This window comes from Schistocerca piceifrons, chromosome 10, assembly GCF_021461385.2.
Source record: "Schistocerca piceifrons isolate TAMUIC-IGC-003096 chromosome 10, iqSchPice1.1, whole genome shotgun sequence".
Lineage (NCBI taxonomy): Eukaryota > Metazoa > Arthropoda > Insecta > Orthoptera > Acrididae > Schistocerca > Schistocerca piceifrons.
The window spans coordinates 84536628-84550185 of NC_060147.1; the positions used below are offsets into that span (position 1 = coordinate 84536628).

At 37.9% G+C, this 13558-nt stretch overlaps 1 protein-coding gene across 1 annotated transcript in view; it reads left to right on the forward strand.

The window, feature by feature from the left end:
• Positions 1 to 13558, forward strand: part of LOC124718973 (unconventional myosin-Ia) — a 784983-nt gene that overhangs the window by 662731 nt on the left and 108694 nt on the right. Inside the window, 1 exon segment of the mRNA XM_047244645.1 lies at positions 6522 to 6738. Coding sequence (XP_047100601.1) covers positions 6522 to 6738 — 217 coding nt within the window.

Genomic DNA, 13558 nt, shown 5'->3' on the forward strand with positions numbered 1-13558 from the left:
ACATCCGTACAATGTTCAGTTCTTGTGCAGTAAATAATTGAGTGTATTCCCAGACTTTGTGTATACCCTTTATAGGTTTTATTTCATCAAAATTGAAACACAAGTAAAAGAATATATATTGTAATTTAAAAGTTTTATCTAAAATCATCTGCTCAGCTTAGTAGATTGGATGTTTAATCCTCATGGTGTAGTACTCCAGAGAACCAATAGATGGCAGTGCTAGTTTTTTTAATTCAGTGACAAATGTCTTTTCGGAAGTTTATAACAATGCCAGAATTAAGTGTGGCAATCTTATCTTTACAAATACAAACTAATATTGCATTTGCATGTCTAGGATATATGAATTTATTGATTTCACTTTGTGATTAAAAAACTTAATGACATTGTATTGCTGCTTTCAATAGGTTTTATTTGCTTTGCTGCTTTCAACAGGTTTTCTGCATATTATTTGCTGGGAAAAATAAATTTAATAAGTTTGCTTGATGATTTGGGTGCCTACTCACTACAATTTGGTTTCGTTTTGTTTACAAATAAAAATGCCTGGATAAGGTTGAGTCATTCTGAACGCACCAGAATAGCTAAAAGACTGAGGACTCTGTGTCTCAAGAATCAGATGAAGACCTTGAAGTGAGACTTACTGCAGCTTGAGAACATCAGGTTTTAAGTTGCTCTTTGGAACCTCGTTTCAAAAGTGAGGCGCAACATGTCTCTGATCGACAGCATCATACATTATCTTGCCCCTCAGAACCTTTCACTCACAGAAGCTTAGGGTTGCTTCTCTCTAACATAACATCGTAGAAGTAGAAATTTTGACAGGAGATGGTGCAGTCAAGCGAGTTTTTATACCTCGATTCCTGCTTATTCCCAACAGTTGTTTAAACATTTATCTAGGTTTTGGCACCTCTAAGGGTGTCTTCATCAGAATGAAAATTTAAAAGCCCTATAAAATAATACATAGAAAAATAAATTTGACAGAAACATAAACCAAGATGAAAAGTGTCATAACATAGAAAGATTACTTACTTTAAGTTACATTGCAAGAAGACAGTAGTCAAAGCTTAGAACAGATATGCTCAAGTCAAAACTCAAAATTTGAAAACATTCCAGGCTTTAGTACATACGCCTTGTAAGAAACAACATCAGACTATGTGGCTCAGTGGCTTATATTGCTGCCACAAAACAAGACACAAGTTGCACCACCTATTGGATATGGCCAGTGACATATGCCCGTTTGAGACACTATGCATTTATATTGTGCCATTACCATAGACAAAGCACGAGGCCAGACATGTGATCCTAGTGGTGGCTGCCTTTTGCAGAGCCAGCTCTATGTGGCTCTCTCCCATGTTAATGAAGCAAACAAGCTCTTTGTTCATGTCCCCAATAATATTGTATACAAAGAAGCTTTATTAGTCAAAAATAAATTTCATGTACAGGAAGTCTCAGGCACAGCTATAAATAAATACCCGGGAACTCTGGGTTTCTTAGCTAATCATGAATATTTTGTTAAATAAAGTATTTCCAAGTGAACTAACCATAATACCTGGTGATTCAAAAAGAAAGAGCAGATTTTAGTTTTTTAGTGCATAAAAACTACTAGAGATAGAAACACATTGTGCATCTCGTTGGATAGAGGAAGATTCAAAATTTTGACACAGCTGCACTGTTGTTTTTGTGACTACACTGCAAGAGAAATCATTTTGTGTGCTGGAATTTGCACTAAGTCAATCCATTTTTTAAGCAATACATGCATTCCGCCTTCTATTCAGCAAGAAACTGCCCCTGGACGAGCTCATTCATGATTGAGATACAAAATTTTTGGAAATTGGTTGCTTATGCAAAGGGAAGAACACTAGTCAGTCACATGTATCTGATGAAAATGTCAAGCATTTCCACAATGCCTTCACAAGGAGCCCTGGGAAGTCTACAAGATGGGAAGGCCAGGAATTTGGACTTCTTCAAACAACAGTGTGGTGTGTTCTGAATTAAAACCTGCGTATGAAGCCTTACAAGTTGTAGTTACTGTAGCAAATTGTGTCCCGGCAACCATAATAGAAGGTAAGAATTTTTCATTTCAGTTCTCCATGATATGGCAGAAACTTTTTCCAAATGGCTCAGCTTTTCAGTCAAATTCCCATTTTGTCTGTTTGGTAAAGTAAACTGCCATAGTGCAAGAATATGGTGATCATAAAATCCTGGTATCGTCATCTAACCTGAAAGAGCCTCACCAAAACTGAATATGTTTTGTGCCATTTCTGTTCACAAAGTTTTCAGACCTTTCCTTTTGCAGAGGAAACTGTGACAGGAATGTCATACATGGACATGCTGCAAAATTGGTTGATTAATCAACTTTACAAAGATTCCAATGATTTCATTTTCTCACCATGAGATATAGTGTATCTTTACAACATAGTGCATCTTTACAATACACAACATTGGCTTGAAGAGGTGGACAACAAGATCTTGTTCATTGCTTTTGGGCTCCCAGATCACCTGACTTTACACCTTGCAAATTTTTTCAGAGTGGCTACATAAAAGTCTTTGTTTCAACTATGTTCTTCAAGAGCTGAGAAATCAAATTGTTGAAGCTACAAATTCAGTAAACAGAGACCTGTTGTTTTTTGTGTGGAATGAAACTGACAACCGTTTCGATGTTTCTTGAGCAACACAAAGTGCTCACATTAAGGGTATGGTACAGCGCCTGTGCAAAAATAAAACTTTGAGCGTTCCTCTATCCACTGACGTACACAGTGAATTTTCATTTTTCATTGTTTGTCTGTAATAAACAACTGAAATCACCATGTATTGTCATCTGTAATTGGAAAATTATGCAGCGATTAATAAAGTTTTATAAATTCCTGCTTGGCAAGAAATAGGGTAGTTTGACTAACTGTTGTAAATGTATTATAAACAAAAAGAGATCAGACAAGGAAAAGAAAAATAAATTGATATCAAGGGTGGTACGGGAATAAGGAAGATAGTCCCACCTTGCTTCGTTATGGTGTTCCCATATTTAGTCCTGTCCCTGTGATCCTTCCCTTCCCTCACAATTAGTTTTTTTATCAAAACAAACAATTAAGCTCTTTGCAGCTGTTCAAAGTGACAACTACCAGTCTCAGTGTGTGTGTATTACAACTCTGCACGAAATTGTGCCCCACCCTCTCAAATACCCGTGTTGTGTTTTGTACAAGGCAGCTAAGTTCCAATCAGTTCTCAAGTTTCTACTGAAGTTTCACACAGCAACAAATTCTCGTAACCTCATAAGAAAGAATTTATAAGAGAGAGATCTTGTGATTGCACTGGCCACGCAATACATTCTCTTCTTGTCTGAAATGTTTATTGTCCACATTTCATTTTCACACAGGGCTACATTCCAGACGGATAGTTAAAGACAACACTTCTTGACTGCCAACTGTATATTCGATGTTAACAAAAGCTTCTTTTTCATAAATGCTTCTCTTGCTATAGCCAGTCTGCATTTTATAACATCTCTACTTCAGTCATGTTCAGTTATTTTGCTGCACAAATAACAATGTTTATGTACTACTTATATGAGGAGAACATAGCAAGTGCTGTAACCCAATTTCCCAAAAAATTCACCCAGTGGAAGAGGAGCCAAAATAAATGAACACGTGTCTCATCTTACCCTTAGATACTCGACCGTCTCTGAGAAAACGATGTCAAAGTGTTCGGCGTAATTTAGGTGTCTCTTAGCGTGCAACAAGTTCTGTCCAAGTGGTGGCATAGTGGCTAGCATTGCAGCTTCTCACTTTTGCGTCCCTTGTTCAAAATCTGATTATCGTTTTTATTTTATTTTTTCATTTATTTACCAATGTCTGTGGAAGGTTGATACATGAATATTTCATATCCAGTTATACGATATAAGGGTGTTATATTAATTGTAAAATTACAGCTTGGTTTCACAATAAGTGTCATACATTTATTATATAATATATGTGTGCATGATATTTTTAGGGATTATAAACTTTTTAAAGTCTCATATTCATATATTTCATCGTTATATCAATTCTTAATTCTTATATTTTATTCTTTTGTTTATTCTTAGGAAGATAAGTTGCATTCCCTTGGAATAATACCAAACATAAAAACATTCAAAACGTATAAATTCTGAATGCCATGAGTATCATGCAAAGGCAGGTTTGCCACAGCGGCATTTCCTTTTATGATTCATTCGGGAACAAAACGTTATTAACATAGCTGAAGATTTCACATCTTGGTAATAATTTTGCAGCAAAATAAAAAATCACTTTTACAGAAACTGGTTGGTGCTTGCAATTCATTATGAATCAAGATACACTACGGGATTTTCACTGACAACAATTTCAAATAATTTTTCATTAATTTATTTTCATTCTTTTTATAAATTTGTCCACCAAACAAATAAGAACAACATTATTTCAATATACAATGGAGAACATTTGTGTAGCAATCCTGTATCGATTTTCGAAAACGGACACAAAAGCGTGAAACCACGATACTAGTAACTGTACCACTGCTTCAATTCTAGTACTTATTCGCTAAAAGGTAAATAAAGTACCTCATAAACTTTGACCATCATTTTCAGAGAAATGGTTAAATATCTACGGACAAACCGAGTCACATGTTCTCTTACTTTGACCCCTCTTCCACTAAGCGAAGTTTCTGGAAAATCAGGTTACGGCACTTGCTATGTTCTATTTGTTAGTGTCTCATTTCCTAATCTAATTCCTTGAGTATCCCCATGTAATTCAAATACATTCCATTACTATTGTTTTGTATCTGCTGGTGTTCATCTTGTAACCTTATTTCAAGGTACTATCCATTCCAGTTAACTGTTTTTCAAAGCCCTTTGCTATTTCTGACAGAATTACAATGTCATTGGCAAACATCAAAGTTAATATTTCTCATCCTTGGACTTTAACTCCCTCTCAAAACATCTACTTGGGTTCCTGTAATGCGTGCTTCATGTGCAGATTGGATAACATTGAGAATAGGCTACAACTGTGTCTCACACCCTTCTAAACACTGCTTCTTTTAACATTAATAATGTAAATTTCCTCAGCAAAACTGTGTGAATTCTAGACAGTACTGCTTGTAACAGAACCACCCTGTCTGCTTGGCTTACAGACATAGTGAAGGAAACTGCCCAGCTGTACAGATCATTAGATCTACTGTACAGGAAACACATCAAGTAACATTTTTCTTCTAAGATGTTATGGAGTTAACTTTTCAAAGAGTCAACATCCATGTTTAATATGTTCCTACCTTGTAGTTCGTTGTATATTTATAGCCCCATGGGCAGTGGTGTCTGAGCATAAAGCTTTAAGTGGTGTGAGGGGAGTTTGAAGTTCTCCCAGTGCTGAGTACCATAGCTATGGTTAAAACAGTGTTTTTCAGATTTACATTGATTATTGTATACAAAATAAAAATTTTAAAAATGTATGATGAAGGAATGGTTAGCATTTTTAATTACCTAAATAATGGGCAACAGGACTTATTTTTATGAGCAGAACTCATTTCTATTGACTTTTTTTTCTGAAGAACTAATAGCCTTGACTTGTTTGTGTAATTTCCCTAGAACATTATCCCATACCGAATAAAAATAACTATGATAGTTTGTCTTTCTTGTGTCCATGTGAGTGGGCCCAGATAAAATAAACATTGCAAAAGCAAGGATATTTAATTTGTTTATCAAGACATCTATATGCATCTTTGAGTTTAGCCTTTTGTTGAGGTTTATGACCAAGAATTTCACATGGCATATTTCTGTCATCAATTGATTATTGTGAACTATTTTTATAGAGCACATTGATGATGATTTAGACAAACTGCATTATCTGCATCTTTGTGACATTCAGTTTTTATCCATTTTTATGATTCAAGTTTTCCTAGAACATTTTCTGCACTACTGGAATTTTTTCAATAGTGTTTTTTCTACCAAGATGGAGGTGTCATTCATGAATGATACTGAACGAGTGTTGCTGTTTAATGGTAGACCATCTACATACAACAAGAACATACATGGATCCAGTAGTGAACCAGCAGGACCCCTTGGTACTCTTTTATTTTCCATTTGGAGTATTATTTAACTGAATTTGATGTCAAAGTAACTCTCTGTTCCATGGATCATTTGCATGGTAAATTGTGATGACGTGAAATTACTTATTTTATGTTCACATCACCCAATTTTCAGAGCACTGCATAATAATTATTTGAAATATATTGTTAACAATTTCTTTTGTTGCAGTGTCTCTAATAATGATGTTGATTCTCTCTGATGTGTGTTAAGTGGACAGCTGTTCCCATATATACGGAATAGGAGTGGACTCAAAATTGAATCCTGTGGGACTCTTGTTCATTCTTTCTCCCCAGTCACTAAAATTGTCTCCCCTTCTTGGCTTGTTGACTTATTCAGCACAAAACTTTGTATGTTGTTATTGTTACACTGCTAATTTTCGACTTTGTTTGTAATAAAGTCAGGAAACTGCAGTTTGAAAAGAATTTCTCCATTATCTGTGCAGGCTCGTGGAAACGGTGCGAGTGCGACGAGCGGGTTTCTGCCACCGGCAGACGTACTCGTCGTTCCTGAGCCGCTACCACATGCTATCTCCCCACACCTGGCCACACTGGGCGGGGACCCCTGTGGAGGGCGTCAGCTACCTCGTGCGCGATCTCCCCATTCCGAGCGGAGAGTTTGCTTTCGGACGAACGAAGATCTTTGTTCGTAGTCCCCGATCGGTAAGTGCTTATTTTGCAGTTTTTGCACTGAAAAATGGAAAGTGGTCCTAACTATTGTACTACTTCTTTTGGCAAGCAGTGTGTTTCAAAGTGGTTATTGGATTGTGATGTCATAGAACATCAACTGCATTTTTGTGCATCTGTTCCCTAAAGAATTCTTATTATCAGTCAAAATTCTGGTTTGATACAGCACTCCACACAAGTCTTTCCTATGCAAATCTGTTCATGTTCTATAGGGCATCCATAATTAAAGTTCCAGTTTCAAAACACTGTAGAAAGAGAACTACTGCTCAGAAGTCATCTAATTTTAACAGCAAATTATTGATGCAAGGGATATGTCACAGGACCAAAAAAAATTCTTACTAATAGATGGTGCTGTAAGTGTGATAATGTAAGTGAAGCTGGCTACAAATGACAGATTAATCACAATACAATGGCTATAGTTTGAGTTGGAGTACCACATTGGATGGGAAAAATTGGTTTTTAATTGTTCTGGAACCAAATACCACATAAAAAGCAAAATGACATCAGTTTTTAATTGTCTTGTGGACAAAAACTGCATAAAAACAAAATAACATTGGTTTCTAATTGTCGTGAGACTGGCACAAGGTATGTTCAGTATGCTTTCCACCTTTTTTACAACAAGTTGACATTGAGAAACAGCATGTTCTAAAAAAAAAGATCAGAGTGTCTCAGGAGTCATGTTCTGAAAACATTGCGCAATGTGTACCTTTAATTCAGCTACATTCATGATTACAGCACTGAATAGAACTTTCTAAATTAATATCAGCTGATTAGAATAGCCAGGCTGTAGTGAAATGACAGCTGATAATTGTAGCATTTCTGAAATACCTCTGTAGCAGCCACTTCACTCACTGTGCAGTGTGCAGAGGAATGCCATTTACCAGTGATGGTACAGGTAACAATACCCATATGACTCATCTCCTCAAAAAAATTGCATGCATATGTTCTGTTGCCCACATTCTGCAATTCTGCATATTTTCCCTGTTCTTGGAGATGGAAATGGCCTTCATATGTCCACAGAATGTTCCACGGCCATTCAAAGTCCATTTTCAAGCAAGCAAGAAATTCCAGAGTGAATGTTTGTCTTGTTGGCAGGTCAGGAGGAAGTAACTATTCAACATGAATGATTTTTTATGGATAGCAATGTAGGATGTTTTTTAAGATTTTATGCACCATGCTTGCAGGCATATCCAATGTTTGGACAATTCTCTGTGCATGGCATATGCGCTCACCAATGCTCAACCCATCCTGCAATGCTGTGGCCACATCTTTGACAGACATCAAATCAACTACTTTCCTCCCTCTGCCACATTACACTTCAAATTAGCGGAGGTTGAGGCCTGGTGGGTAACGGGAAGAGAGGATATACTGAAGGGCAAGTTCCCATCTCCAGAGTCCTGACAGGTTGGTGTTAGTGGGAAGTATCCAGATAACCTGGACAGTGTAACATTGTGCCAAGATGTGCACCAAGGCATGTTTAGCCACAGGGTGATCCTCATTACCAACAAACACTGTCTGCCTGTGCCCATTCATGCGAAAGGACAGTTTGTTGGTGGTCATTTCCACATAGAAAGCTTCACAGTGTAGGCAGGTCAGTTGATAAATCACGTGGGTGCTTTCACACGTGGCTCTGCCTTTGATCATGTACACCTTCCGGGTTACAGGACTGGAGTAGGTGGGAGGGTGCATTGGACAGGTTTTACACCGGGGGCAGTTACAAGGGTAGGAGCCAGAGGGTAGGGAAGGTGGTTTGGGGATTTCATAGGGATGAACTAAGAGGTTACGAAGGTTAGGTGGACGGCGGAAAGACACTCTTGGTGGAGTGGGGAGGATTTAATGAAGGATGTATCTCATTTCCGGGCAGGATTTGAGGAAGTCGTATCCCTGCTGGAGAGCCACATTCAGAGTCTGATCCAGTCCCGGAAAGTATCCTGTCACAAGTGGGGCACTTTTGGGGTTCTTCTATGGGAGGTTCTGGATTTGAGGGGATGAGGAAGTGGCTCTGGTTATTTGCTTCTGTACCAGGTCGGGAGGGTAGTTGCGGGATGCGAAAGCTGTTTTCAGGTTGTTGGTGTAATGGTTCAGGGATTCAGGACTGGAGCAAATTCGTTTGCCACGAAGACCTAGGCTGTAGGGAACGAACCGTTTGATATGGAATGGGTGGCAGCTGTCATAATGGAGGTACTGTTGCATGTTGGTGGGTTTGATGTTGACAGATGTGTGAAGCTGGCCATTGGACAGATGGAGGTCAACGTCAAGGAAAGTGGCATAGGATTTGGAGTAGGACCAGGTGAATCTGATGGAACCAAAGGAGTTGAGGTTGGAGAGGAAATTCTGGAGTTCTTCTTCACTGTGAGTCCAGATCATGAAGATGTCATCAATAAATCTGTACCAAACTTTCGGTTTGCAGGCCTGGGTAACCAAGAAGGCTTCCTCTAAGCGACCCATAAATAGGTTGGCGTACGAGGGGGCCATCCTGGTACCCATGGCTGTTCCCTTTAATTGTTGGTATGTCTGGCCTTCAAAAGTGAAGAAGTTGTGAGTCAGGATGAAGCTGGCTAAGGTAATGAGGAAAGAGGTTTTAGGTAGGGTGGCAGGTGATCGGGGTGAAAGGAAGTGCTCCATCACAGCGAGGCCCTGGACGTTGGAATATTTGTGTATAAGGAAGTGGCATCAATGGTTACAAGGATGGTTTCCGGGGGTAACAGATTGGGTAAGGATTCCAGGCGTTCGAGAAAGTGGTTGGTGTCTTTGATGAAGGATGGGTGACTGCATGTATTTTTTTTATTTATTTATTTATTTATTTTTAATTTCCCTCTGCATCAATAAAATTCTTTTCAAATTTATGTCATTCTCGGCAGTGTTTCTCTTTGTATACTGTTTTGAAACTGGAACTTTAATTGTTGACACCTTGTTTGTAACTACTGCACAGTGTCTTGTGCAGATCAGTTCATATCTGCATACCTACTAAACACATTTGAACCTGCCTACTATATTCAAGCTTGCCTCCTTCCACAGTTTCTTAATTCCCCTTCCAACTCACTTCCATCCATTATCAAATGAGCTTTCCCTCTAGCACAGGGCTAAATGACTTACTAATTTTGAATGTGAGCACTCACATCTGCTCACACTTTTGTTCATGAGCAGAACAGTTGTGGCACATTGTGGGGAGTGAAAAAAAAATGCATGCACACTTTGTTGTGACAACATGTCAGAAGCACTGACCATGGAATAGGGAAGAACCAGTTTTGGCAGCTGTGTATTCTGATAGGGGAAGTGATGAGTCGACGTTGTGTACCAGTGACGACACCTGTGCATTTCAATCTGTAGTGTGAGGAAAGATGAGTTCACAAAATGTTTAGCATATCACAGAACACTGAATATTTTGAGGATGTGCAATGACAAAGGCACTATATGTCTTATTATCACATCAGAGGTTACAGAAACAGAAAAGATAAAGGCTGTGAGTATGTATAAGAGGTTTTAAAACTTAAAAGAAACTTTTTGAAGAGGAAGAAGAAGAGGAGGAAAAATCAAATGAGTGCACTGTTCAGATGAGCTACAAAATTGCACTACTTTTAGCAAAGCCCTCGGGTCCTTTCACATATGGTGCTATAATAGAAGAATACTAGATAGCTGCAGCTGAACATTTATGTCTACTTCAGGTTGAACAATTTCACTTGGTGCCATTATCAAACACGACAATTGTGCATAGCACAAAGGTTATAGCTTACAAATGTTTAGAGCCAGCTTGCAAAATCTTTTGGGTTTGTTGCATATTCCTTGGCGCTCTATGAAAGTCTAGATATCACAGGCACACAGCTGGAGTGCTGAAGAAAGTGTAGAAAATGTAGATTCGTCAAGGAATTTATTAGTTGATGTGTCTACAGATAGTGTGATTCATGTTAGGAAATAAATCAGGATTCACAACAAAACTAAAAGAAAAATGATACAGCTTCCAGTACTCAGCTCATACAGTTTTCTGCAGCTTGAAGTAATTTATCTGCAATGTGACAGGGAACATAGAAGCATTTTGAGTATCTTCAAGAATTTCCTTCAAGATCAATTTCCTCATTTACGCACAGATTCTATATGCTCTAAATTATCAAGAGTAATATACCTGTCACATAAACTTAAACATGATCAGTGAAAACATGATGCTCAGCTTCTATTATGCATTTTTTATTGCCTTAAAACATTCTTAATACTGCTTTGGGACAGCTTCACTGCTCCAAAAAGAAGTATGGGGAGAGATTGGCAGTATATAGAGGATGTGTAATGGCCTACCAGTGAAACTTGTGCAAAGTAGTTGAAGCAATAGGAATACTGCGTCCAGGAGTCATGATGAACTTTTTCTTTGACTGCAAGGGCCCACTGCTCAATGACTTTCTGGAACATGGCACCACAGTTAATGCACAGCAGCACATAGGCACTTCGCAAAAATTGAAATGCGTCTTCAAGTCCAAACACACAGGAATGATGATGGATGGCATCGTTCCATTGTAGGATAATGCCCGTTCACATGTTGCCAATGTTTTTTTGACTGAGCTACAGAAGTGTTCCTGGGAAGCCCTCAAACATCCGCCATACAGTCTCAGTCTCTCTCAGTACACTCTCCATATTTTTGGAGCCATGAAAAAAGATATCCATGGCCATCGATTTGCTTCGCACGAAAAGGTACACACCCGGGTACAATCGTGGTGCTGTAGGCAACTGCAAACATTTTTTAATGAAGACATTAAACATCTTGTCCCACAATGGAATAAAACTATTAGCAGTTATGGTAATTACTTTTGATATAATAAACAGATTACTTATTTTATTTCGGTCTGTCTTGTTTTCATTTCATTATGTATTCAGTTCACTACTTCACTACGGTGTCACATTTCTGTGTTGCATCATTATCCTTAGAAGATGCAGATTTAGGAGGCGACCCCTCAGTTGCTCGATGGTGTTCGAAGAACAGCTGCAGAAAAGGAAACTGTAATATACTCCACAGATGCACGCCAATCATTGTGGAACGGTGGAAATATGCTGGATTCACTTTTGGGAGGAAGGCGGTTCAAATCCTCACCTGGTCATCTATAGACTGATCTGTGAATGATGGTGGTTCATGCATCTCGAGACGAGGACTGGGACTGCATTGTTGACGGTGTATGTGTACAGTTGCGGTACACATACACGTTTTGCGCATGATGGAAGTGTGTATCCCACAAATTATGTACCTCACTTGCTTATGTACAATTTGTCGCTCACCACCACCATTGATCATGACAGCTCACAACAAATGGAATAAAAAATTACTAAATAATTTGCTGTGCTCACGTATAATGCTCACATTGCATATAAAATTCACAGCAGGATACTCATAACACTATGAACAGCCATTGGCTGTCAGAGAATGCGCAGCATAGATGTGCAGAGCAAGCCTAAACTTGACTGCCATCATTCATTACTCCAACTTTTGATTTAGGTTTTCCATGGTTTCTTTAACTCATTTAAAATAAATATTGAGATGGTTTCTTTGAAATGAACATAGCCAAATTCCTTACTTCCCAAATTCTAGCTTGTGCTCCATCTGTAGTGACTTCACTGACAACTCATTCATTCATTTATTCAATCATTCATTCATATACACTTGTGTTCTGTCAATTGCGTTGTGAAGGAGAGTCTTTATGGCATAGATGAAATCAAGTTATATATCAATAGGCAGAAGCAACTGCTACTGGTACTTCCATAAAGTATACTAACAACATATTATGACCAGTGCTTATGCAAGGTACACAGAAAAGAAAGGTAGACCATTTCAGCATGAACTCTCTCACTGGTCAGTGAAATGTTATGTCATTGGGCAGCCAGAATGAGCACAGCAAGCACCCACTAGCAGGAACTATGCACCATAAAACAGGTTTTCAGTCTCTTATTTTCAATCAATTTTGAAGATTTCATTCATGATTTGAAAGAATTAGCATCTGAAATATTCTAAAGGAAATGTTAAGCAACAAGTACTGATGACAATGCTTTTCAATATCCAAACATATCAGTTGTTAATCATCATTCATACTTAAGGCTTAAGCATGTGACTACAGAGAATATTTTACAGTTTTATGTGCTACTTTAGTTAAGTCATATTTGGAGAACACAATGAGACAGATGATGAAACTTATTGTATGTTGACATGGAAAGTTTAACTTGAAGTTACTGAAAATTATGCAGCCCAAAGATTTCTTTTCAATGAAGCCCACTTCATCACACTCCATTTAGCTCATTTATTCAAGAATTTGATGCAGATAATAGATCTCATTCTTACATATAAATCAATTGTTTTCTTTTTGATTGTGAGAAATCTTGATTGTATTGGTGCTGCTAATGATTCCATCATGCATTTGCAGTGTGAAATATTTGCTCCATGAAAAGATGCAAAAATAATTTCAAACACAGATATTGTAGCAAACCTCTCAGATGGTGAAGAAGTAAGCCCATTTTTCAAAAGTACACTTTACTGTTAATTTTCTGTTGTAGTTGCTAAAGAACTTTTGATGTTTTTACACTGAAAGGAGATGCACCGTGTCACATTGCCAGCTTGTATTAGTTGGAAAATTCTTTTTTACCTCAAATGGTACAGGATTATTAGGAAATGCACCAAGACCAAATATTGTAGAAAATAAATTTTCAAGATGCAATCTGGTAGTAAGGCTGTTAGTTTCCCCAGCATTTTTCACATCTATGAGAAATCCAAAAAGTGAATTTATTGACATAGTAAATCCTCTTTGAAATAGGTGAGACTGTTTCTTTT